The sequence below is a fragment of the Podarcis pityusensis genome, assembly GCF_964106645.2.
Source record: "Podarcis pityusensis genome assembly, chromosome: 2".
Classification (NCBI taxonomy): Eukaryota; Metazoa; Chordata; class Lepidosauria; order Squamata; family Lacertidae; genus Podarcis; species Podarcis pityusensis.
In genome coordinates, this window is record NC_138029.1 from 115,396,774 (window position 1) to 115,423,563 (window position 26,790).

The 26,790-nt window shown below is 47.2% G+C and overlaps 2 protein-coding genes across 8 annotated transcripts in view; one reads left to right on the plus strand and one right to left on the minus strand.

Annotated features, from left to right (window-relative positions):
- LOC308469835 (zinc finger protein RFP-like) overlaps positions 1-26,790 on the minus strand; it is a 36,205-nt gene that overhangs the window by 7,442 nt on the left and 1,973 nt on the right. Inside the window, exons 1-3 of one of the 6 annotated variants that reach the window (XM_080992833.1) lie at positions 7,446-7,559; positions 983-1,484; positions 144-239 (exon numbers count right to left, since the gene is read on the minus strand). In XM_080992833.1, coding sequence (XP_080848959.1) covers positions 144-239; positions 983-1,381 — 495 coding nt within the window. In that variant the 5' untranslated portion in view covers positions 1,382-1,484; positions 7,446-7,559. Of the gene's footprint in view, positions 1-143; positions 240-982; positions 1,485-6,560; positions 6,706-7,119; positions 7,366-7,385; positions 7,560-26,790 lie in introns of those variants that run through there. The other 5 variants (XM_080992834.1, XM_080992837.1, XM_080992835.1 and 2 more) reach the window with 5 other exon arrangements.
- Positions 7,730-24,405, plus strand: LOC308469815 (zinc finger protein RFP-like). 2 transcript variants are annotated; one of them, XM_080992787.1, is made up of 8 exons: positions 7,730-7,848; positions 12,584-13,041; positions 14,267-14,362; positions 15,751-15,981; positions 16,448-16,470; positions 18,999-19,117; positions 19,679-19,714; positions 23,371-24,405. In XM_080992787.1, exons 2-8 carry the CDS (start codon positions 12,622-12,624, stop codon positions 23,883-23,885), a joined length of 1,440 nt encoding a protein of 479 aa, XP_080848913.1. In that variant the 5' UTR covers positions 7,730-7,848; positions 12,584-12,621; the 3' UTR covers positions 23,886-24,405. The 2 variants fall into 2 exon arrangements, with proteins under 2 accessions (XP_080848913.1, XP_080848914.1); XM_080992788.1 differs by lacking the exon at positions 7,730-7,848 and adding an exon at positions 10,669-10,813.

Below are 26,790 nucleotides of genomic sequence, written 5' to 3' on the forward strand. Positions count from 1 at the left end.
TGCTGAGGAACTGGGATGCCTCACGGCTTATAACCATCTTGTTGGTTCCATTACTTGCTCAGTTCCAACAAATAGTGGTCTCTGGGCTCCTCTGGGAGGAAGAGAGATATAATGTTAATTAATTTTAAAAAATCGGCACTTACAAGCAGATCCTGGCTTTCATTTTCCAAGTTCTCTGTATACTGCAGGATGGTTTCTCTCCCCTCCTTCAGAACTTCTAGGCAGCGAAAAATCCGATCCTGTCAATAATAACAATAATAATAATAATAATAATAATAATAATAATAATAATAATAATTTTATACCCTGCCCTCCCCAGCGATGACCGGGCTCAGAGCGACTAACACTGAATATAAATACAGTAAAAACAGGTGGACTTCCTGCAAGCTCTGCGTTGCTTTTTTGAGCAGCGTGGGGCTTGCATCTGCCCATCACCTCAGCCACCCTACAGCTGAGGGGGAGGCTGCCAAGAGGCTCCACGCAGCACCCCCTGCCTTGGCTTGCCCCACCCCCATGGGCAGCTTGCCCCGCCACGGCTGCAGGACACACACACCGCGCCGGGCAGCCAAATGACTAGCTACGCCACTGCTGAGGCATGTGCCCAGTGTTGGGGAAATTTAGCCCACACAGCTGCCATCCCCAAAACGTCATATGCAACGTGATATGTAATAGCGCCGGCACTGGGAAAGTCTCCCTGGCACAGAAATTGCATAGACAGACAGCAACATTCTCCTGAATGGCTGGGGAGTTCTGGCCTATTAAGGCCAGAAGATGGCCTTAATACACAAGAAGTTTGGTATGGGAGCACATATTTCTCCATGCAATTGTGTCTGCAAAGTCACCACACACACCTGGGATCATATATAAAGCCTTCCCACAAGGAGAGTCTGAATTCTCACCGCCCTCGAACCCTGGGCCTGGATATTTCTGAGAATGTACTATTGGTTATATGCCCAAATCATATCAAATGTCGTATTCTTACCTTGTATTCTTCAACAGCCTGGTCTATGGGAACCACAGCTTTGCATGGGTGCTGTTGTGCGGCGTCACACAGAAGGCAGAAGAAGATTTCGTGATCCTTGCAAAACAAATTCATGGGCGCTTTGTGCGTCACACATTTTGGCCCCTCTAGGCCCATGGAATTCAGCTGCTTAGCAATTTCAACAATGCTTGCTAGAGACCTGTTTGATTTGAAATCCCGCCCAACGGCTGCTCGGCACTGTGGGCACCTGGTTTCTGTGCCAGCCTCCTCCCAGCACGTAGAGATGCATCCTTGGCAGAAGTTGTGTCCACAGTCTAGAGTCACAGGATCTGCAAAGTAGGCCAGGCAGACAGGGCAAGTGGCTTCAAAGCGAAGCCTCTTCCTGGGGGTCTCAGCCATAGCTTCACTATTGCAGTGCAACACAAAGGGAACAGAGTTTTTTTCTCCTGCACTCAGAAGCAGCCCCAAGGGGAAGAGAGCTCAAAAGGCCCCTATCTCTGCCCTGGAAAGAAACAGCAGCAAGAGAGTCAGGTTAGTATTATGTGCACCAATAAAGGAAAACATCGTGTAGTGGTTAAGAGCGGTGGACTTGTGATCTGGTGAACCAGGTTCGCTTCCCCGCTCCTCCACATGCAGCTGCTGGGTGACCTTGGGCCAGTCACACTTCTCTGAAGTCTCTCAGCCCCACTCACCTCACAGAGTGTTTGTTGTGGGAGAGGAAGGGAAAGGAGAATGTTAGCCACTTTGAGACTCCTTGGGGTAGTGATAAAGCGGGCTATCAAATCCAAACTACTACTCCTCCTCTCCTTCTTCTTCTTCTTCTTCTTCTTCTTCATCTTCACAACCACCCACAGAGGCCGATTCCCACTTTGATACCCCTCTTTACCACTCCTCTTTATTCAACTTTGATTTGTGTTTTAGGGAGAATGACAAACCTAGACAGCATGTTAAAAAGCAGAGACATCTCCTTGCCAACAAAGGTCCGTATAGTTAAAGCTATGGTCTTCCCAGTAGTGATGTATGGAAGTGAGAGCTGGACCATAAAGAAGGCTGATTGCCGAAGAATTGATGCTTTTGAATTATGGTGCTGGAGGAGACTCTTGAGAGTCCCATGGACTGCAAGAAGATCAAACCTATCCATTCTGAAGGAAATCAGCCCTGAGTGCTCACTGGAAGGACACATCGTGAAGCTGAGGCTCCAATACTTTGGCCACCTCATGAGAAGAGAAGACTCCCTGGAAAAGACCCTGATGTTGGGAAAGATGGAGGGCACAAGGAGAAGGGGACAACAGAGGACGAGATGGTTGGACAGTGTTCTCGAAGCTACCAGCATGAATTTGACCAAACTGTGGGAGGCAGTGGAAGACAGGAGTGCCTGGCGTGCTCTGGTCCATGGGGTCACGAAGAGTCGGACACGACTAAATGACTAAACAACAACAGATAACAGTGGATTGTTGATGTAATTACAATTTAGTTTGTTGTACTCATGCTTTGTGTGCAGTGTAAACATAAAAGCTGTGTAGGCAAAGAAAGCAACTAAGACCTATTTGGGAATGCTATCCTCCAGAGTAATACACATAAAGCCTGCTTTTTCCCAACCTTGCTCCTTGTTATTTATTCTTAAAGTAGGAGACAGGCTGAAACCCTAGAAAGAGTAGCCTTATTTGTCTATTGCAGTTTTTTAAAAAATTATCACGTGGAATATGAAAGGCGTGAGATATTTATTTTGCCAGAAACTTTAGTGTAACTTGGTGGACATTACATACAATGAGAAGATGTAGCAATGCAAGAGATAAAGGCATCACAATGCCATGCAGATGAGGACCCGACAAATAAATGGAACTACTGCCCCCAAGTGGTGATGAGCTGGCAAAGCAAGACAAATACCATGCAAAGAGGGGAAATTACTTTTGGTAGTGAGCTAGCCACTCTGATGGTTTCTTTCTTTCTTTCTTTCTTTCTTTCTTTCTTTCTTTCTGTGCCAAATAGTTTTTAATGGTTTTCCAAATTTTAACCAATCAATACATCAAATTTGATACATTTTCCCCAGATAAGTTGACTTCTCGCTCTTCTTCCTAGCCGTGTCCCTAAAGGTAAAGGTAAAGGGACCCCTGACCATTAGGTCCAGTCGTGGCCAACTCTGGGGTTGCGACGCTCATCTCGCTTTACTGACAGAGGGAGCCGGTGTACAGCTTCTGGGTCATGTGGCCAGCATGACTAAGCCGCTTCTGGCGAACCAGAGCAGCGCACGGAAATGCCGTTTACCTTCCCGCTATTTATCTACTTGCACTTTGACGTGCTTTCGAACTGCTAAGTGGGCAGGAGCTGGGACCGAACGACAGGAGCTCACCCCGCCACGGGGATTCGAACCGCTGACCATGCGATCAGCAAGTCCTAGGCTCTGTGGTTTAACCCATAGCACCACCCACGTCCCTACTTTCCCCAATTTACTGCTTTATATTAGAAATTTATATTCCAATTCACATTTCAACCGTTATATCTAATCCTAAATTGCACGTTTTCCTATTTGATTCTTTTTTCTTCTCCCTTTCCTCTTCTCTCTCAGCTGTCTAGTTTTCAATTCCCGCTTGCATACTTAACAATATCTTATTCCCTTACACAGCAAAACAAATGAGGTCTCCCAGCGCCACTCTGATGGTATCAACCCTGCATATTCCAGTTCAAGAGGTTTGCATGGGATGTTCTCTTTGGAACACTATTGAATGAATGAATGAATGAATGAAGGCTACTTTTCAATCCTGTTACTGAATAGCAAGGCTCTCCCACTGGTTTCTGAATGTTGCCATTACTAATAGTTGGCTTGTGTCCAGAACCTGCGTTATGTAAAATGGCAAGAGAGTATCTGGAGAGCCCAGCTGAAAAGTAATCCAGCATCCTTCCCCACCCCGAGTGTACAGCTGGATTCCTTTGGGAATCCCACAAGCATGACTTGAAGACTGTAGCCCTCTCTGGCTCTTGCCCTTAAGCAATTGGTATTCAGTGGCATACTGCCTCTGAACTTTATATATCGCTTATGGCCAAAATAGGCTACTAAGCCTCGGTCCAGTATACCTGAAGGAGCATCTCCACGCCCATTGTTCCGCCCGGACACTGAGGTCCAGCTCCGAGGGCCTTCTGGTGGTTTCCTCGCTGTGAGAAGCCAAATTACAGGGAACCAGGCAGAGAGCCTTCTCGGTAGTGGCACCTGCCCTGTGGAACGCCCTCCCACCAGATATCAAAAAGAAAAACAACTACCAGGCTTTTAGAAGGCATCTGAAAGCAGCCCTGTTTAGGGAAGCTTTTAATGTTTGGCGCACTATTGTATTTTAATATTTTGTTGGAAGCTGCACAGAGTGGCTGGGGAAACCCAGCCAGATGGGCGGGGTATAAATAATAAATTTATTATTATTATTATTATTATTATTATTATTATTATCATCATCACCACCACCATAGTACAAAAATGAGTTATACAAACAGTAAAAGATAAACATCCATAAAGAGTATGTACAATAAAACAATCCCAGTGATTATGAAGGAGCTCTGTCACCCTCATAACTAATCCTGTTGATGGAATTATACTAAAGGAATGTGGTCAGTGGCTTTGATAAGGAACCCACCCTAGTGACCATCACCACATCTTGGGACAGCAAATTCCACATATTCATTATGCGTTTTGTCAAAGGGTACTGCTTTTCCTCTGGTGGGAATCTATTGCTAAAATGTCATTGGGTGACAAGAGTTCTGTTGGTGCAACATATATACACACACATGCATACATGAGAATTCCTGAATGCCAAGATCCAGGTTTGGGGCAAGTACTCTTTGGCAAGAGAAGCCCAGCAGAAAAGTCACAAAATAAATTGCAAAGTAAAGCATGGAAATATAGGTTGATGGAACTTTAAAATGTGCCCTTCCAAGCGATTTTCAAAATTTCCCTCTTTCCGCAGCATAGGAAAAGACCACATGCCAGGCACATTAAAAAATAGTTTACTTACAAACTCTCCAGGGGTCAGAAACATGTGTTTCAGAAAGGTTGCACAGGGAGTAAAATCTAGCTTAGTTACAAAGTGGTGAAAGTTCCTAATTTTTTTGGAATAGGAACACAACAGTGGCTGGTGAGAGCCATGTGGCTGCTGATCTTGAGCAACCAGCTATAACCTCTGCACATACTAAGCTTCTCAGGCGGGGGGGGGGGGGGGTCAATTGGCAAGATTGCCTATTTCCTCCCAAGGTAAGGGGAAGTGACACAGCTAACCCTGTCAGGACCGCTTACTGTGGAATTAAACCCTTCAAGCATTAGTTTGACATAAGCATGTTGGTTAAATGAAGCTGGTTCTAGTTCTAGTACAGCAACTAGAGGAGATTGCATGCACACGACATGGGGCTGGCTCTCTTGACAGTGAGCCATTCTCTCCTGCCCTCTACAGTAAAAAAAAAAGGTTAAGGACCACTGACAGTTAAGTCCTGTTGCAAATGACTCTGGGGGTTGCAGTGCTCATCTTGCTTTACTGGCCGAGGGAGCCAACGTTTGTCTGCAGACAGTTTTTCCGGGCCAGCATAACCAAGCTGCTTCTGGCAAAGCCAGAGCAGCGCACAAAAATGCCATTTATCTTCCCGCCAGAGCGGTACCTATTTATCTACTTGCACTGGCGTGTTTTCGAACTGCTAGGTTGGCAGGAGCTGGGACCAAACAATGGGAGCTCACCCCGTCGCGAGGATTTGAACTGCCAACCCTCCAATCGGCAAGCCCAAGGCTCAGTGGTTCATTGGATGATTTTTCTTGTTCCCTTCCTCCCAGGTCTCTGCCTGTTTGCCTTCTGAACTTGGAGGGCAATTTCTTTAAAAGCAGAAGAAAAACCTCATAGAACCTCCATTTTATGCAAGCAAAGTAAAAATGCAATCCAAACCCCACAGGCCTCAGATTTAGAGAAATCTATAAATAAACCAGTTTTACCTAATGAGTTTAGTGGCATCCTCTGCCTATATATGCAAATGTAAGACTTGATTAGCCCTATTGTCATTGTCCTCACTGTTAGGAAAATACACTTGCTTTTGTTAATGCAGCCGAGCCTTTTTACCTGGGCAGGGTTTAGGCCTGAGCACTGTCCTAATCCGGTCCTGGGTGGGATGGGATTGAGCCCTGTCCCACTATCAAGGCCACCTTTTGCTCGCCCCCCCCCAGGAGGCTGGGGGAGGGAAGGAGTTGCACTGCAGTCTAAAACTATGCATCCCAGGAATTGTGCATAAGGAAACTACATTTTTTTGAGTGTCGGGCAAGCAAATAACGAGAAAAGTGAGGGTGGGGTGAGAGAATAAAATCTACAATTGCGATTAAACTGAATTAATTCGGTCTGATTTGCAATCATTTGGAAAAATCAATAAAAGTAATTGGGGGGAAATAGATGAGTCGAAACCGCATAGTAACACGCGGACAAGGCGACAAGCCCAGGCAGCTCTCCTGTACTCCGCCGCAGCAAGCGAAGCCACCTGCAAAATAAAACGCGCGCTTCTCTGAGAATAACTCTCTTAATTGTTTTTTTAACTTCACAGGGGAAAGAAAGATCGGGCTACAAACCAGTTCCCAATGCCCAGATTTCGTTTACCCCTCGCTCCCCAACGACCGGCCAAAGCAGCGATTTTAACTGGACGAAGGATCCGGGAACTCCTTTGGTTCAAGCGCCCGGATCTGAAGCAACTCCGGTTACTAGCAAGAGAAAGGAGAAACCTTTCTCCAGCAGGAAACGGCTAGGACTAAGGACTGGCAAACCAGAGAATCGGGCTTGAGAAGGAAACCGTTTTTTTTTAAAAAAAATGAGCATGAGGCAACTTTACTCCCAAAAAGAGGGATGGAAAAGAGGGCGGCACCCATTTAACTGGGGCTGGAACATTTGGGGTTGGATTTTTAACACACACACAGCATAGCCAGGATTTTTGTGGGGGAGGGGCGCAAGACTTTTGTTACAGAACCTACGTGATTGGTCAGTTAAGTATTTCTATTGTTTTACTTGATGGGGGGGCTGCCTCTCTGACCCCCCCCCCCCGCTACACCAATGACAACCCCCGCCCCCTCTAAAAACACCACGGACTGATACACACATTTATTTAGTTTCTGGAAGAGACCTTTTAACCACCACCTGCGTCGCCGCCCCAGTTTTCCTTTCTGCAGAACGATTTCCAGGAAGCGCGGGTCCCTCGCTTTTATATTGCAAGTGTGTTGAGATCTATTTATGCTTTTTGTTTTTAAAGCAGACGCCCGGGAGACATTGAGCAAGAAGCAATGAGAAAACTGCGGGCAGGAGAAAAGGGGCACTAATGAACCAGAACCTAAGAACAGCTTTGCTGGGTTCAAAACGCAGCACGCGCGCACAAGCGCACGCCGAAGCGAGCAATAAACTCCTACCGATTTAAGTGGCAACAGACTGAGCCTAAAAACGGGGTCCAGGAGGCGAATTCCCTTTACCTCGAAGCCCGGCAAAAGCAGCTGTCCCAATCTAGCGGAGCAAAGGGGACTCCTTCGGTTCAAGCGCCCAGATCCGGAGCAAGAAGGAGAAGCCGAAACCAGTGGGAGAGAACTCAAAATCCCCGCCACGAAAAAAAGATTCAGTAAATTGCAGCAGCTGATAAGTTGTGAATGGGCAAACGTTCGTGGGCGGGGCGAACTGGCTCCGCGCTGCAACCAATCAGCGGTGCTTAGAACGCCGCCTCGTGAAAAGCTCCGCCTCCCTGTTCCATGTATGGAATGCGGCCGATCGTCACAATAGAGCCAAAGCCGAAGGGAGAGTAATCCCTCGCAACTCGACTTCCGGCTCGGATGCGAAGTCTTCGCGCGCGGGGCTGGAGGCCAACGTGGCTGCGGGGTTAAGGTGAGAACCTAACCCAGCAATTTATATCGGCTGCCCCGACGCTGTCGTTACCTCCAGCTGAAATAACCAAACGCGCGGGAAAGCTAGAAAGCACATGTAGGAATCGACCTAGGGGTGCAAATCGGGAATGGAGAAAAATCCTATTCCTGATGCATGCTGTGTTCTTTCGAGCTGACTTCTTAAGGAAGATGCTGACATCTCCCACTGAACTCACTGAAGATTAGGTAAAGGGACCCCTGACCATTAGGTCCAGTCATGACTGACTCTGGAGTTGTGGCGCTCATCTCGTTTACTGGCCGAGGGAGCCGGCGTACAGCTTCCGGGTCATGTGGCCAGCATGGCTAAGCCGCTTCTGGCGAACCAGAGCAGTGCACGGAAACGCCGTTTACCTTCCCCTCGGAGCGGTACCTATTTATCTACTTGCACTTTGATGTGCTTTCGAACTGCTAGGTTGGCAGGAGCAGGGACCGAGCAACAGGAGCTCACCCCGTCGCGGGGATTCGAACCTCCAACTGATCGGCAAGTCCTAGGTTCTGTGGTTTAACCCGGAGCACCACCCGTGTCCCACCACTGAAGATTACTTCTGCGTAAACTCGCCCAGCCCAGTGTTGCAACCCTATGCACATTTCATGGGGGAGGGCGGGTATTGGAGCATTTAGCGAGGCTTGTTGTTTGTTTAGTTGTTTAGTCGTGTCCGACTCTTTGTGACCCCATGGACCAGAGCACACCAGGCACTCCTGTCTTCCACTGCCTCCCGCAGTTCGGTCAAACTCATGCTGGTAGCTTCGAGAACACTGTCCAACCATCTCGTCCTCTGTCGTCCCCTTCTCCTTGTGCCCTCCATCTTTCCCAACATCAGGGTCTTTTCCAGGGAGTCTTCTCTTCTCATGAGGTGGCCAAAGTACTGGAGCCTCAGCTTCACGATCTGTCCTTCCAGTGAGTACTCAGGGCTGATTTCCTTCAGAATGGAGAGGTTTGATCTTCTTGCAGTCCATGGGACTCTCAAGAGCCTCCTCCAGCACCATAATTCAAAAGCATCAATTCTTCGGCGATCAGCCTTCTTTATGGTCCAGCTCTCACTTCCATACATCACTACTGGGAAAACCATAGCTTTAACTATACGGACCTTTGTCGGCAAGGTGATGTCTCTGCTTTTTAAGGATTACTTCTGCGTAAACTTGCTCAGCGTTGCAACCCTATGCGCATTTCATGGGGGAGGGCGGGTATTGGAGCATTTAGCGAGGCTTACTTCTGAGTAAGGGGCGCGGGTGGCGCTGTGGGTTAAAACACAGAGCCTAGGACTTGCCGATCAGAAGGTTGACGGTTCGAATCCCCACGATGGGGTGAGCTCCCGTTGCTCGATCCCTGCTCCTGCCAACCTAGCAGTTCAAAAGCACATCAAACTGCAAGCAGATAAATAGGTACCACTCCGGTGGGAAGGTAAACGGCGTTTCCATGCGCTGCTCTGGTTCGCCAGAAGCGGCTTAGTCATGCTGGCCACATGACCCAGAAGTTGTACGCCGGCTCCCTTGGCCAATAAAGCGAGATGAGCGCCGCAACCCCAGAGTTGGTCACGACTGCACCTAATGGTCAGGAGTACCTTTACCTTTACTTCTGAGTAAAACATGCAAAGAATATAAAGCTGCGCGCACACTGACAATTGCCTACTCGGACTGGCAGCAGAGGGAGATTTTCCCTGCCCAGATATTTCATTTTTTTGCTAGAAAATGCCACAGAGAGTTCCAGAGGCATAGCTCTCTTTGTTACCTCTGTTAACACCTTAGCCCAGGGACAGCTTGTGTGGCGTCCTCCAGATGTTGAAAGAAAGTCAAGGGTGGGGCAAGAAGGCCCAGCGGTGTAAGAGGAAGACACGTGAGTTCCTGTGCAAATGAAAAGGGCGTCTGGTCAAGAGAAAAGTAGATTCAATCAGGGGGAGGGGGAGACACTCCCCACCCGGTAATGGAATCTGCAAAAGAGAGGTGGAAATGCCTAAGCGGGATATCAAGACTCCCTTTGAAACCTAATTGTTGATTAAGGCATCTTTCGAGTCTGTTACGTGAGTGACCGGGAGACTGAAATGCCGCCCCACTAAGTGCCTCCCGGCGTGTTACCATTTTTAATGGCTGATTTGTGAAGGTTTATTCACATATGTAGATAGAGCCTGTTTTGCTTAATGTCAATCATATCGGCATATCCTCTAAGACGCCATAAAAAGTAACAGCAGATCAACAGAAATACAGCATAACATGATGCTTGCAGTCTTAGCTGCAAGGGAATATATACAACTTGCGCTTGTTTGTCCTTCCTCCCTCACATTCCTTTTTCCTTTTGTGTTGTGTGGGCTGTTCGCTTTTTTAAAAATTGTGAACTTGAGGGCAGGGACCACTTTAGCAGAAAAAGGCACGTGACATGTTGCCAACGTGCAGCCCTAATGCACTGTTGGCTTCCCCACACCGTGTCGGGTTTTGCAAAATTAAAGAGAAAGCTCCACGTGCCTCCAGGCGCAGCTGCAAAAGAAGCAAGCCACAGAATTAGGCTTGCTCCGATTTTGCCATCGTCCCACAGCAGACTAAACGCTCGTCATTTTGCATACCCGTTTGGCTGCAAACCCCACCCGCCGCGATTTTGCAACAACGCGGAAAACGGCGTTAGTAGCAAAGAACTCCCTTTTCGGCTTTGACTTTCCGCTAATCGGCGGAACTCCTCCTGCAGGACCAAGGAACGGGGGCGTGTCCACGGGTGAGCATTCCAAGAGCCGCTGATTGGCTGCAAGTTGCCCCGCCCCGCAGTTTGTCCATTCAAAACGCGTCCAGCTTGTTAGAAGGGCGGTAGCTTGTGAGTTTCGAAGCTGCCCGCGTTCTTGGTGGGGAATTTGATTTCGCTGCTCTCGGCTCTTCCCTTTCAATGCTGGTGCCATCTCTCGTGGCTTAGAGCCAAGCTGAGTCAACTTGCTCACCTCCGCCAGGTGAGGGCTTTGCAAGTGGCTTTTTTTTTTTTTTTTTGTTTTGGAGGGGTGGCTTTTGGGCGAAGGGTGTGGTGGAAATGTAGAAAGCAAACCTACCACTATCCGAAGGGCTCCAGATTAAGTGTTGGAGATGCTTTGCAGCTCAGCTTTATTCCCGCCCATGCGGGTGTAGAGATATTTTATTTCTCAAAATAAGATGGTTACATGATGGTAGCTCTTACTACCCCTTTCCTCAGTGGTGGAGCTTTTGCTTTTTTGTACAGAAGCTCCCAAATTTAACCTTTGGCATTTCTAGGTTGACAATACAGTGGTACCTCTGGTTAAGTACTTAATTTGTTCCGGAGGTCTGTTCTTAAGCTGAAACTGTTCTTAACCTGAAGCACCACTTTAGCTAATAGGGCCTCCTGCTTCCGCCGTGCCGCCGGAGCAGAGTTTCTATTCTCATCCTGAAGCAAAGTTCTTAACCTGAAGCACTATTTCTGGGTTAGCGGAGTCTGTAACCTGAAGCGTATGTAACCTGAAGCGTATGTAACCTGAAGCGTATGTAACCTGAGGTACCACTGTATTGTGTTAGGAGGACCAATGGCCTGACTATGTACAGCTTCCTCCTGCACAGTGAATAATAGCACTTCAGATAATGTATCAAGGCAGTCAGCAGAGTAAATAAGCCCATAAACATTACTAGTTTGGGCTGCTGGCAACTGGAGATATGTGAGGCGTAAACTGCTGTTCCCAAGTTTCTGGGAAGTCTTTTTTTTTTTTTTTTTTTTGAGGGGGGAGGCATGATTTACACCAAGTGGCAGGGGTGAAACTAGACCAGTGTGGTGTAGTGGTTAAGAGCGGTGGACTGGTAATCTGGTGAACCAGGTTCGCTTCCTCGCTCCTCCACCTGCAGCTGCTGGGTGACCTTGGGCTAGTCACACTTCTCTGAAGTCTCTCAGCCCCACTCACCTCACAGAGTGTTTGTTGTGGGGTGGGGGAGGAAGGGAAAAGAGAATGTTAGCCGCTTTGAGACTCCTTCGGGTAGTGATAAAGCGGGATATCAAATCCAAACGCTTCTAGACTTTATTTCACACGCGTCAAAGACTCGGTTTAGCGCACGCACACACACCATGTGCAATTGCATATACACACACACAGGCTGTGAGCCTCAGTGGCACCCCTCTGGAAATTTCACCTGAGCCAAAACAAAACCCGGCTAGCCACCCCACCCCCCTGCTACAGCTCTGCCAAGTGTTAAAAATGTGTTTTAAATGTGTGGAGGTGACCCATGTTAGCTGCAGAGGAAGAGAAGCACAGTTCTCTGTAGGAAGTATGTAGGGTTGCATATTTCAAAATAAAAATCAGGACACCCTGAAAGTTGAGTGTTGTTTTTTTTAAGGAAACCTTCCAAATTGTTCAGCTTTTTTTTAACATTAAAACGCGATTTCTTGGTTTGCTTGCCAAAGATCCAGGACAAACTGCCGCCTTCCAGAAATCCCCCCTGGACATCACTTGCAGGCAGACGTATTGCGGCCCCCTAACAGTATGAAACTGATAGCTACTAGCCTCTTTAAAAGGCTGCTGTTCGTGTTGGTCTATTATTGCACCTACCTGCAAGTGCTGTTCATGCCAATTATAGAACCCTAGATTTGTAGAGTTGGAAGGGACCCCTCATTGGTATATAGATATCTATCGCTTAGTCGACAGAGAACCTCAAAGCAGTTTATTGCAACATGCCCTTTATTAACTCACTCATAAGGTGTTTCCTTTTGATGTACCCCATTTCAGATTGAAGTGGCGCTGCGTGTCTGCCAAACGTTCAGCCCATGGGTGACGGGAACTCCATGAAGCGGTGCCGGTGCGTAGCTACCTGCCCCATCTGCCTCTGCTATTTCACCAGCCCAGTGCTGCTAAACTGTGGGCACAGCTTCTGCCAAACATGCATCAGGAGGTGCTGGGAGCAGCCTGGCGCAAATGCCAGGTGCCCCGAGTGCAGAAGGACTGTCGAGAGAACCTTCAGGCCCAACAGGTCTCTCTCGAACCTCGCTGAAATACTCAAGGACTGGGAAGCTTCCGCCGAGAGAGAGGCTCGAGAAAAACAGGACTCGGAATGCCAGAGGCATCGGCAGCCGTGGGACTTATTCTGCGAGGACGACCAAGTCCCCTTCTGCGGGGAATGTGCCAGTTCCCAAGAGCATAGGGGCCACAGAGTGGTCTCCGCGGAAGAAGCCGCCCAGGTATACAAGGTAAGAGTGGGCGGTGGATGGGAATGATCCACAGCATCGTTCAGGAAGGGGCGGGCTTGAACCCTGAACTCTACCCGTAAATCTATTCAATGTGCTGTAAGCGTAAAGGTAAAAGGCATAGGGACCCCTGACCATTAGGTCCAGTCGTGGCCGACTCTGGGGTTGCGGCGCTCATCTCGCTTTACTGGCTGAGGGAGCCGGCGTACAGCTTCCAGGTCATGTGGCCAGCATAACTAAGCCGCTTCTGGCGAACCAGAGCAGCGCACGGAAACGCCATTTACCTTCCTGCTGGAGCGGTACCTATTTATCTACTTGCACTTTGACGTGCTTTCGAACTGCTAGGTTGGCAGGAGCAGGGACTGAGCATCGGGAGCTCACCCCGTCGTGGGGATTCGAACCTCCAACCTTCTTATTGGCAAATCCTAGGCTCTGTGGTTTAACCCAAAGCGCCATCCTCTTCCCTGCTTGTAAGCGTACAATGGGATAAAGATTCGGACTTGGAAGGCATAGGAATAACCTTCAGGGAGTGAGCCTCTGATTCGGCGGCACTTCGAATCAGGGGTGGGGAATCTTTAGTCCTCTAGGGGTGGCTGAACTACAGCTTCCATCAGCCCCAGCAAGCATGGGCAATGGGAGTTTGGTTCACCAACACCGTGACAGGCGATGCGGTCCTCACATCTGCTCCACCTGTCTTGTTTTGATGGGTATATAAAGTATACCAGTTGGACTGGTCATGTTGTGCGGATGACTGATCATTGTCTTCCAAAGCAACTACTCTATTCCGAACTTAAAAATGGAAAGCGTAATGCTGGTGGTCAACAAAAGAGGTTTAAAGACTCTCAAGGCAAAGCTAAAAAATATATAGTATAAACACTGACAACTGGGAAACACTGGCCTGCGAGTGCTCCAGTTGGAGAACAGCCTTTACCAAAGGTGTCGTGGGCTTTGAAGACACTCAAACTCAGGATGCAAGGGAGAAACGTGCTAAGAGGAAGGCACGCTTGGCAAACCCTCACCGTGTTCAACTCCCGCCCCAATGTCCCCACTGTGGAAGGACATGTGGGTCCAGAATTGGCCTCCACAGTCACTTACGGACTCATTGTTAAAACCGTGTTTATGGAAGACAGTCTTACTCGGCTGCGGGTGATCGCCAAAGAAAGAAGAAAGTAAACCGCTAAGAGGAAGAACACCCCCCCCCCAAAAAAATCTGCTTCTTCTTTTGCAGGAACAGATCAGCAGTTGCTTGCCGATTTTGAGGACGGAGAGAGAAAGACTTCTGACCTTTAAAGCACAAACAGAAATTGAAAGGCGACAGTTGCTTGTAAGCATCAGCAGGGCTGAGAAATGAATGAGATGTAGGATCGGGCTTTTGGGGGGGCAACAAATATTAAAAGCAGAAGGGTCTGAAGCAGCTTTTCCTGAAGCAGGTTATATCTAGCATATGTAGGTATACTTGTATGTGGGTCATCTAGTCTGGTTACAATGCAGGAATCTTTTCCCAATGTGGGCTCGAACCCATGACCCAGAGATTAAGAGTCTCATGTTCTACCAAACTGAGCTATCCCTTGGTCATTTATTATTTCACCCATATAATTGCTTTGCAACCCAGCCGGAGGTGTGGGGTATTATTATTATTATTATTAATTATTATATTTGTGATATTAATACTACTAATAATAATTTTTATTTATACCCCGTCCTCCCCAGCCAAGGCCGGGCTCAGGGCGGCTAACAAGCAATAATAAAACAAGTTGAATGAATACAACTTAAAAACAACATTAAAATATTGAAACCTCATCGCAGGAGGAGAAAGGAAAAGAAAAAAGAAAGAAGGGGAGGGAATCAAATTGGCTCCAAGCCAAAGGCCAGGCGGAACAACTCTGTCTTACAGGCCCTGCGAAAAGAGATCAGATCCTGCAGGGCCCTGGTCTCATGAGGCAGAGCGTTCCACCAGGCCGGAGCCAGAGTTGAAAAGGCCCTGGCTCTGGTTGAGGCTAATCTAACTTCCTTAGGACCCGGGACCACTAGGGTGTTGCTATTTATGGACCTTGAGGCTCTCCGTGGGGCATACCAGGAGAGGCGGTCCCGTAGGTATTATAATATATATCCTGCTTTTCCCGTAGGTATTATAATATATATCCTGCTTTTCCAAAACTTGGCAAGATTCAGCTTGCCCCATCATTGGAAGCCCTGCACAAGGATATAGCTCACTTGTGTTATGGGGCTTCCTCTTTCCTTCCCCCCCCCCCAAAAAAAAATGCCTCCCTGGTGTCAGGAGAACAGCACACACTGGGAAGAGAGAAGGGATCATTGCAGCTAGCAAGATGGAATGTTGGTAGTAAGGTAGCCTTAATTCTACCCCTTGGGATCTCAGATGCTCTGGGACTACAGGTCCCATTATCCATGACTGTGGGCCTTGTTGCTTGGGAATGATGGGATCTGGAGTACAACACTCTTTGTGGATCTAAGGTTGGGGAAGGCTGGCCTGAAGATGCAAGTCAGCTCTGCTCCTCTTGGAAAGGCCTGGTCTCCTGTAAGAATGGCCCCTGTATTCTCCAGCAAACTCCTTCCCTGCTAAAACCTGACGTGATATTTGGGGCAATTCAGAAGAGACCTTCTCGTCCTCCCTCTTGACGCTGCAAAGACCGGCTGTATTCCTAAAAATGCCCTCCTTGGCTTCTCTCGCTTTGCCCCACCTGCTTGTTCTAGGAGCACATAGAGGGAGAGAAGGGAAAGGCCATAGCCAAGTTCAGTCAACTGCACCAGTTCTTGGAGGAACAAGAGGACCTTCTGCTGGAGAAAATGCAAGAGCTGGAGGAGGAGATTGCAAGGAAAAGGGAGGAGCACCTGGACAGGCTCTCCAGGGACCTCATACCCCTTGAAACTCTCATCCTGGAGATGGAAGCCAAGCTTCAGAGGCCAACCAGTGAAGTCCTGCAGGTGAGACTGGGAAACAAGCAAGCCAGACCCCTTTGCGGTGCAAGGCTGGCTCCAAATCCTTGTGTAGGAAGCGAAAGGGGGCAGTTTATAGAGCTGGCAGCCAAGGCTGTAGCAGACCGGAGCAAGAAAAACATGAGGGACAATTTGTTCATCGTAATGCAGAGTAGAGACACCTGCTTCAAGTAGGATGTTTTCTGCTCTTTGCTCATGGTTGGTTGTCTAATGGCTTCCAATGGCTCATTCCTGCCTCGCTTCTGAGCTTCCCAGAGGTTGCCATTGACAAAGGGAGGCTACCCTGGGTGAAACTTTCCTGCTTCTTTTAAAGAGGTTGGTTTATCTTCTGGGGCTGCATAATTTAGGTCGGGTGCTTATACTTCATCCTTCAGGGCATGGGGTTGGGTGGAAATTGTAGCCTGGTCTGGGGCAGGCACTGAGCTCCCTTTTTCTTTTTCTCTTTTCCTTGCAGAACATTAGAAGCCTTTGGCAGAGGTAAGTGGAACCCATGCATATCCTTCTAAACCCTTTTGTCTTTTTTTCTGGGAATAATGTGACCAGCAGGTTCTCATAAGTCTCTTTGACCTCTAGGTTTTCACAGAAATGGGCCTTAAAGTTGAAACCTGCCCTACTTTCATTCCCACAATCAGTGTTCCTTCCCATTCCTTACAGTAGAGACTCTCAACCTATTTGGGTCCACAACTCCTTTGACCAACTACTGGGGGCCCAGTTATGTCACCCCCTTGCCTGCTGAGCTGGCAGCCCCTCACCCCTTTTCGAACCCTCCCTTCTGGAGCGTTCCCTCATCCTCCTCTCCCCTCTCCTTGGGAGCCCTCTGGGCAGCCACTACTGCCGCCCCTTGGTCTCTGAGCTGCCCTCCCTGCCCCAAAGAGAGGTGCCTCCTCACACTGCCCCACAGGGGCCTGGGTGTTAGGCTATAGTTCCATTCCACCTTTAGAACAGATGTGTGGGTTGTTGTACAGTGGTACCTCAGGTTACATAAGCTTAAGGTTACATACGCTTCAGGTTACAGACTCCGCTAACCCAGAAATAGTGCTTCAGGTTAAGAACTTTGCTTCAGGATGAGAACAGAAATCAGGCTCCGGCAGCACGGCAGCAGCAGGAGGCTCCATTAGCTAAAGTGGTGCTTCAGGTTAAGAACAGTTTCAGGTTAAGTACGGACCTCTGGAACGAATTAAGTACTTAACATGAGGTACCACTGTATGTCACATGTCTGTTTACTTCCAGCACAGTCTGCTGGGAACTTCCGTTGTATATTGCTTTTGCTATCCTGCTGTTTGCTTGGACACAAAAGGAAGCAGACATGTTTTTCCTTTGTTCCTGATGCTGTAAAAATGCTTACATAGGCCTCTGTCCGCCTCTTCCGTTGCAGAGAGTTCTTATCTTTGCCGGCTTGCGTGCTTAAGCTTCTGAAGGCTTCTGAGGCTTGAGTCACAGTTTTTGATGCTGTTCACCCGGCTGCCGGCCGGTGGCTGGAGCCAGCTGGGGGCTGCTGAATGCCCCCAACTCCCCGGACGCATCCCAACACTGGGAAGCACCCCCTGGCCAGCCCCAGAGGCACCATTTACCTGGGGAGCATGCAGCCAGGGCTGTTGCAACAAACAGCCGTACAAGCCTTTGGGAGGTGGAGACATGAGAGGGCATCTGAGGAGGGAAGGAAGGAAAGAGGCCATTGTTGCCCACGGCACCCCTGACCATCATTCAAGGCACCCCAGGGTGCCATGGCACACTGGTTGAAAACCACTGCCTTAAAACAATCTTTCTATTCAGGGGTGAGCAAACTTTTTCAGCAAAGGCCGGTCCACTGTCCCTCAGACCTTGTGGGCGGCCAGACTATATTTTGGAAAAAAATATATGAACAAATTCCTATGCCCCACAAGCAACCCAGAGATGCATTTTAAATAAAAGGACACATTCTACTCATGTAAAAACAGCTGATTCCCAAACCGTCCGCAGGTCGGATTGAGAAGGCAATTGGGCCACGTCCAGCCCCCGGGCCTTAGTTTGCCTACCCATGTTTCGATTCTTCCTCTTGCTGCTGTAGCAAATCGGATTGCCGTTCTCTATCCCCACATGGCAGTCTTCCACAGCTAAGACAGAATTTCTAGCAGTTCTGTCTAGCATCTCTTAAGTTTCCATTTTGAAGAGTGACTGTTGTCACTTTCCTTGTGCCTGTGGTTTTAAACCAACCTCGGGGTAAACTCTGACAGGAATTGAGAGGCCTCCAAACACAACCAACCAACCTCTGGACCCCTTAATCTCAATAAAAATAAATATAAATAAAAGGATTTACTCATACGATGCTGACAAAAAAGACCTACACTAACCCTATGCAACAGAAAGAACAATACAGAAAGAATAAGAATCTCTCGCTCCTTTCTCTTTTTTCCCCAACTGCAAGATTTCTACGACAACAGTGTCTCACTGTGTGTAAACGAAATGTGAAAAAGACTCAGTGAATGACAGTGTGTACAAGAGATGTACTTTTCCCTATTTGTTTGTTTTGTAAGACAAATCTTTAATAAAAACTTTTTTAAAGGGTGGGATAATATCAAAGTTGAAATACCAAACGTCAGAAGGTGTGTTATACAGAGTTATGCCATTAAAACAAGAACTAGAATATAGCAGGCATCCCTCTTCCTTCCATTTATTTTGTTTTAATGCGGTCTAGGACTTTTTCCCCCTCCAAGTAAATTTTTATTATTTTCTTTACATATTCTTTTCCCAACAATCCTTATTGTTACCATATGTTCCCTTTGACTCTGCCGAGTCTTGACTTCCCTATCTCCCTGCAATTGGTATATTTATCCCAATCTTATCGCGCACATTATTCTTATATCACTACTGTTTTACACTGAAGGCATTATTCCAGTCCTGCTAGTGTCTTTACGTTTTTACAGTTCTCCTTTAAATATTCAATAAATTCACTCCAATTGTAATGCGGTCTAGGACTTTGGGCCGGATGGAGGGCTGCTAACTTTTTTTTCTGGTTTTGTTTTCAGGTTTGAGGAGAGAGAGGCATTTGAGACACCAGTGGTTTTTTCTGTTGCTTTGCACTGGAGGGCCTGGGAATTCAGCGATGTGATCCCCTTTCTGGACCACGTCATACAGGAATTCAAATGTAAGGGGAAACAGCTGCAAGGATTTTGTGCTGGCTGTGATTTTGGTCCAGGTCTGCGTGTGGCGAGGAGTAAAGTCCTTTGTAACGTTGCCAGGGCCAGGACACTTGAGAAGGCAATCCTTGTCCATTAGCGGAATGGCCTCTGCTCAACATTGCACCTGCAACCTCAGCCCATAATTTTTTTTCTTCAGAATTGTTTTGAAATATTCTTCAGTTCATATTTCCAGTCAGCGTTCAAAGTGTTTTGCTGAATCTCTTTTCCTTTTTTTAAAAAAATAATATTTATTACTTTTCCAACAATTTAAACATTACAAAAAAAGAATATACAATACAATACAAAAACAATACATAACACTAACACATTAAACAAACAAAACAAAACAAAACAAAAACAATTTAAAACACATCAAACAGTTTCAATATCTTATCTTTCATTCACTTATTTCAGTGACCTCCTCACACCTCCCTTTTTGTATTCCACTTCTGTTAATTGTTTCAGCAATTCCTTTCCATCTTCCTCTGTTTTCTATCCCTGAATCTCTTTTCCTTTTCTTTCCCCAGACACCCTAACATCTGATCTGAAATATCTGCAGAAAGGTAAGCTGTGAGGTTTGATAAAGAACTTGCTTGCATTTCGCTGCAGTTTGGTGGGACGGGGATGGGGGACTCTGGAACCATTAACAGACCATTTATGAGTAGTGGGGAAGTTATGATGGAGGAGTTTTCTGCCAACTCTTTATTCCCCCATCCCTGCTTTTAAATAAGACTTTGAATCATAGTGACCAGCTAGATGTCTCTCAGAAGCCCAGAATCAGGGCATGAAAGCAATTTCCCTCCTCAGTTGCTACTCCTCAGCATCCAGCTCTCAAATGGTCATTTCCGGCAAGTACCATATTTTTCGCTCTATAAGACACACCAGACCACAAGACGCACCTAGTTTTTGGAGAAGGAAAACAAGAAAAAAATATTCTGAATCCCAGAAGCCAGAACAGCAAGAGGGATCACTGCGCAGTGAAAGCAGCAATCCCTCTTGCTGTTCTGGTTTCTGGGATAGCTGCGCAGCCTGCATTCACTCCATAAGACGCACACACATTTCCCCTTACTTTTTAGGAGGGAAAAGGTGAGTCTTATAGAACAAAAAATACAGTAAATATCTCCTCCAGGTAGCCAGGCAAGGACTGTTCATTGCAGCCTAACCTTCAGCAATCAACAGATATACAGTGGTACCTCAGGTTACATACGCTTCAGGTCACAGATTCCACTAACCCAGAAATAGTGCTTCAGGTTAAGAACTGTTTCAGGTTAAGTACGGACCTCCAGAACGAATTAAGTACTTAACCTGAGGTACCACTGTACTGAAGAGTTTTTAAAACTTCATGAATATTAATAAAAGTATAACAATCTACCATTTAAAAAATTATGTGCTTTACTAAATCCCATCTTTCATTTGCTTCAATGTGCAGTTTTGAGATGAGAGTGCTGATGCCCAAAAAACTAGTTGTGAAACATACAAAATACCATAATAATAATAATAATAATAATAATAATAATAATAATAACAAGCATCTAAATGCAAGGCTCAGACCCTGGACTCAGCTACAGTATTCAAAATACAGCTATTTGAATGCACTATAAACATGCAAAACAAACCTTTCTATAGCACTTTCACATAGGGTTTAAACATTTTTGTTCCAATGATTTCATTTCTAACTTATTTATAGTGGGCTTTTTCCTGTGTGTCGATCCACCCCAATTGTCCCTTGCTGAATCAAAACTATTCTCAAACAACAGGTGTTCCCTGCTGGCTACTCACTTGCCTGTACTTAAGTGCCATGATGTATTTATTTTTTTACAGTAACAATCCTGGGTTATGGTTAACAGGAAGCTGTGTTTTCCTGCCCTACTACTAGAAATCTTCTTGTTCAAATGTGGGCAAATTCCAGAAGAAAGAAGAGCATCTCTATCTTTAATGTAACTTCTGGATCATTGTTCCCCAAACTTGAGTTTCCATCTGTTATTTTTTTGGACTACAATTCCCATATTCCTTGACCACTGGTCTTGCTAGCTATAGATGATGGGAGTTGTAGTCCAAAAGCAGCTGGAGACCCAAGTTTGGGAAACACTGGTCTCGAGTTTCTACTGATTTTTAGGGTGGCAGGAAAGCAATTCCTGGGAAGCTTCTAACCTGGGGGGTCTTGATCCTTCTCCCAGTTTGGGAATGTTGTGGGTCGCAGGAGGGACTATATGGATTCAATATTATCCTTCCTAACTCACCTTAGTGAGTTTATTCATACAGCAGAGTACATTTCCCTCTTTACACAGCAGGAAGCTAGTTGCAGATTCGTTAGAATCTCTTAAGTTCTATTATTCCTGGTAAAGACCCCTTTGATTCCCTCCTGAAAGAATACAGACACAACAGTCTTCTTTTAAAAGTAATAAGAATTTTACTCACATTCAGTTCACAGTTGGATCCCTGAAGGCAGACTTTAGCTTATAGTTAGAGACAGTGTGGCTTACGTCCTCGTAAGGATGGGCCCATGTGCTGCTGACTGAGAGGCAGCAGTGCAGTCCATGAGGAGAAAAGGCATCAAAAGAGGAAGGTGGCTGCGTGACTGGACCTTTTGTGGGGTCTGGAAGGGCCACGCCCACCTACCTGGTCACATGCAAAGGAAGGATGCTCCAGACCAGGTGTAACAGGAAGTTCAACTGGCTGGACCAACATTCCCCTGCATGTCCACTCTAGGCAAACAGGAAATAATAATAATAATAATAATAATAATAATAATAATAATAATAATGTTGTTTAGTCGTTTAGTTGTGTCCGACTCTTCATGACCCCATGGACCAGAGCACGCCAGACACTCCTGTCTTCCACTGCCTCCCGCAGTTTGGTCAGACTCATGCTGGTAGCTTCAAGAACACTGTCCAACCATTTCATCCTCTGTCGTCCCCTTCTCCTTCTGCCCTCCATCTTTCCCAACATCAGGGTCTTTTCCAGGGAGTCTTCTCTTCTCATGAGGTGGCCAAAGTATTGGAGCCTCAGCTTCAGGATCTGTCCTTCCAGTGAGCACTCAGGGCTGATTTCCTTCAGAATGGATAGGTTTGATCTTCTTGCAGTCCATGGGACTCTCAAGAGTCTCCTCCAGCACCATAATTCAATAATAATAATAATAATTTATTATTTATACCCTGCCCACCTGGCTGTGTTTCTCCAGCCACTCTGGGCGGCTTCCAACAAAATATTAAAATACAACAACCTATTAAACATTAATAGCTTCCCTAAACAGGGCTGCCTTCAGATGTCTTCTAAAAGTCTGGTAGTTGTTTTTCTCTTTGTCATCTGGTGGGAGGGCGTTCCACAGGGCGGGTGCCACTACCGAGAAGGCCCTCTGACTGGTTCCCTGTAACTTGGCTTCTCGCAGCGAGGGAACTGCCAGAAGGCCCTCTGCGCTGGACTTCAGTGTCCAGGTAGAACTATGGGGGTGGAGACGCTACTTCTGGTATACTGGACCGAGGCCATTTAGGGCTTTAAACCCTAAATTTAAACCAACACTTTGAATTGTGCTCAGAAACGTACTGGGAGCCAATGAAGATCTTTCAGGACCGGTGTGATACGGTCTCGGCGGCCACTCCCAGTCACCAGTCTAGCTGCCGCATTCTGGATTAATTGCAGTTTCCAAGTCACCTTCAAAGGTAGCCCCATGTAGAGCGCATTGCAGTAGTCCAAGCAGGAGATAACTAGAGCATGCACCACTCTGGCAAGACAGTCTCTGGGCAGGTAGGGTCTTAGCCAGCGTACCAGATGGAGCTGGTAAACAGCTGCCCTGGACACAGAATTGACCTGCACCTCCATGGATAGCTGTGAGTCCAGAATAACTCCCAGGCTGCGCACCTGGTCCTTCAGGGGTACAGTTACCCCATTCAGGACCAGGGAGTCCCCCACACCAGCCTGCCCCCTGTCCCCCAAGAGCAGTACTTCTGTCTTGTTGGGATTCAACCTCAATCCATTAGCTGCTGTCCATCCTCCAACCGCCTCCAGACACTCACACAGGACCTTCACCGCCTTCGCTGGTTCTGATTTAAAGATGCCCCAGACCAGGTGTAACAGGAAGTTCAACTGGCTGGACCAACATTCCTCTGCATGTCCACTCTAGGCAAACAGGAAATGTTGTATTTGACTGCTTATGTTACCTCCCACACCCAGCTGGCTCTGATTCTATTCTCTTCCGCTTGTCTCCCCCTAACTCCGATAGCAAGAGTGACTCTGGATCCAGTCACAGCTCACCCCCAGCTCCTTCTGTCTGAGGACTGCCTGAGTGTGACGTGCGCCGATGTTTGTCAAGAGGTGCCCGACCACCCGCAGAGATTCAAACAACTGACTGCTGTGCTGGGACGAGAGGGGTTTAGAACAGGCAGGTTCACCTGGGAGGTCACTGTGGGGAATGAGGGAGAATGGGCTGTGGGGGTCGCCAAAAGTACCGTGAAGAGACAGGGCGCATTTAGCTTTACGCCCATGGAAGGGATCTGGGCTATGGGGAGGTGGGGAGGTCAGTACAGGGTCCTCCACGACCGTCATTACCACCTGCCCCTAAATGGGGATCTGCGGAGGATCCGAGTGACTCTGAACTGCACCGGGCAGCGACTGGCCTTCTTCGACGCCGAGAGAGGAAATGCTCTCGTTGGTTTCACGGAAGCTTCGTTCTGCGGAGAGCTGCTGCTGCCCTTCTTTTGGCTTCAGGAAAGGGCCAGCCTCACACTCTCTCCCTAGAGCAGGCAAGACAGAGCAGGCACCGAGAACAAAAATATTTCACACCTGACCAATAGGTGCCTATTACAAGGGGACGAGGCAAAAGGGGTATTGTTTGTTTTCAAGTGACTTGAGAGAAACCCACGAAGCGTTTGGGTCACTTTCCGGAAAGATTGGGAAGGAGGTCCACCTCAAAGGGGACCCAAAGGGGCGAAATACTACTCTACAGGACAAAATGGTCCCCTCTTCAACCATTCCCAGGTAATTCCCAATATGGATCCCCACCAAATTCAGCTTGGATTTCTCAGTGCAATTTATATGCCCCAAAGGCTGTCTTACTTGGGAAAGCAACTCCAAGATTTTCTTTTGGTGGAGGGGTTGACTTTAAAACAACTGGGTGTGACTATTACGAAAGCGGAAATATTCCAATTTATGTCGTTTTTTTCTGAAAAGAATAGTTGTTTGTTCAGAGAAACTTCTTGCATTATATTTTTTTAAAAGGGTATTGTACTGGGGCACATAAATCCGTTTTTTGTTCTTGTGTTAATGGTTTTTCTTGCTCTTGTATATCTCTTAAGAAACAGACCAGCCCCAGTTGTGTATGTATGTTCAGCTCTTTATAGAAAAGGTGTTCTTCCTTTCCACTATAAATGTATTTATACTGGTCGTATAAAAAAAAAAAAAATAGCACAACCAAACCATGCTAAAATAAAATGGCATAAAAGTTACAGAGCAATACAATAAAAAGTACTGGTGTTAATTAAAAGTTGGGGTGAGAAGGGTGGACTGCCAAGTGACCATGGAAACACCAGGCAAATTCTCCCACTGATATTTTCCAAGCATGCTGAAAAACCGTTTGACTTGCATTCTGAATGCAGCAGATGTGATTTGAAAACTGTTTTGGGGTTTTTTGCCCTCAAGATCTGTGCATGTTTTAATATCCTGGAATGAGTTAATGGCTACCAATGTTATTCTGAGTAAGATGAAAGCTTTGCAGGTACACACACAAATCATTGCTGTTGTGCTGTGAACGTAAGGAGAAAAGAAGGGTCGTCTGCCTAACCCAAAATTATCTTGCCAACAGTGGCCAAGCAGATTTTTATATGCGAGGAGAGCACTAGCACTCTTTCAGTGTTGCTCCCCAGGAGCAGGAGTGAAGGTTCCCTTCTGGGCAAAATGTCTGAGGATCACATGGCAGTGATGGGTGCAAATGGGCAGAACATTTAATATAAATTTTGCCTCTGCCCATCCACTTCTCTATCCAAGACTCTGCCCTCACCCGCTTTTGACCAGTGGACCCCCAACAGATCACCTCTGAGATGAGATGCAGCCTTACCACTAAAGGGGAAAACACATATTTCTAGGGTGCATCTGCCTTCTCACTTTTGGGTCTTACGTATACAAGGCTGGGTTAGCTCAAACCCTAATTTTTAAGGCAGAGGTTGCCTTTGTAAAGATAGGCTGTTTGTGCTAGAAGCTTCTCCTGCAGCGTTCTGTCCCCTCTCAGAGAGTCTTAACATCTGAGTTCTGTTGGTTGAGCACAGCAGAGATGGGATAAAACAACAGGAAGGTGTCTGGATCTGACTTTATATTTGAAATAGAAAGCTTGAGTGCCTGCTCAACTTGACCCAAACCAGAAGATGCAAAGGCAGACCCCCCCCCCTTCCTGAATTCCGGGAATCCATTCCCTAATCAAGATCTGTTGCTTAATCCCTGCCTACTGTTGGTAATCACATCACATTACTGACAAGATTCCATTGTCTGCTGAAGGAGTGATTTTGTAGGAAAAGGTTCCTGCCCAAGCTAATAGCTTGAAAAATGTGATTGGTCAGATTAACTCAGCTTCCAAGTGACAATGGCCTCCAGAAAAGAAAGATAGCTAACTTTTCCCCCTTGGGTTCGCCCTTCCCCAGCCAGGAAAATCTCACAGCCTCAAGTAACTGCTTCCCAACTACACTACAGGGGGACTGATTCCTGTCTTATGGTAGAGAGGAGGGGCTGTAGTGCAAATGGGTAGAGCACCCAGTCCTTGGCATCTCCAGAAAAGGCTGGGAGAGATCCATGTCTGAAACACTCAGGACAACTTTGAGTTAGTTCAGGTGTGCAGAATCCTTGAGCCTCCAAATGGTGCTGAAGAAAAAAAGTGTGGATTTGATATCCCGCTTTATCACTACCCTAAGGAGTCTCAAATGAGACGCGGGTGGCGCTGAGTTAAACCACAGAGCCTAGGACTTGCAGATCAGAAGGTCGGCGGCTCGTATCCCCTTGACGGGGTGAGCTCCCGTTGCTCGGTCCCTGCTCCTGCCAACCTAGCAGTTCGAAAGCACGTCAGAGTGCAAGTAGATAAATAGGTACCACTCCGGTGGGAAGGTAAACGGCATTTCTGTGCACTGCTCTAGTTCGCCAGAAGCTGCTTAGTCATGCTGGCCACATGACCCGGAAGCTGTACGCCGGCTCCCTCGGCCAATAAAGCGAGATGAGCGCCGCAACTCCAGAGTCAGTCACGACTGGACCTAATGGTCAGGGGTCCCTTTACCTTTAAGGAGTCTCAAAGCGGCTCACATTCTCCTTTCCCTTCCTCCCCCACAACAAACACTCTGTGAGGTGAGTGGGGCGGAGAGACTTCAGAGAAGTGTGACTGGCCCACGGTCACCCAGCAGCTGCATGTGGGGAAGCGAACCCGGTTCACCGGATTACGAGTCCGCCGCTCTTAACCACTACACCACACTGGCTCTCCATGCTTGCTGGAGCTGATGGGAATCGTAGTTCAGCAGTATCTCAGGAGCAAGATGTTTCCCCTCCTCTCCCATCGCTCCTGTGCTAGAGAGTCTGCATAAGGCTGCTTCGAATACAAGGCCGTAGGACGCTGGGGAAAATGGCAACCCAAAGTAAACAGCAAGCAAGATAACAGATGCTCTATATTTTA

Coding starts and splice junctions, on each gene's coding strand:
- LOC308469815 (XM_080992787.1), top strand. CDS start 12,622: ATGGGTGACGGGAACTCCATGAAGCGGTGCCGGTGCGTAGCTACCTGC. Junction 16,471..18,998: donor ATTAGAAGCCTTTGGCAGAG/GTAAGTGGAACC, acceptor TTTTGTTTTCAG/GTTTGAGGAGAGAGAGGCAT. Junction 19,118..19,678: donor CGTCATACAGGAATTCAAAT/GTAAGGGGAAAC, acceptor TTCTTTCCCCAG/ACACCCTAACATCTGATCTG.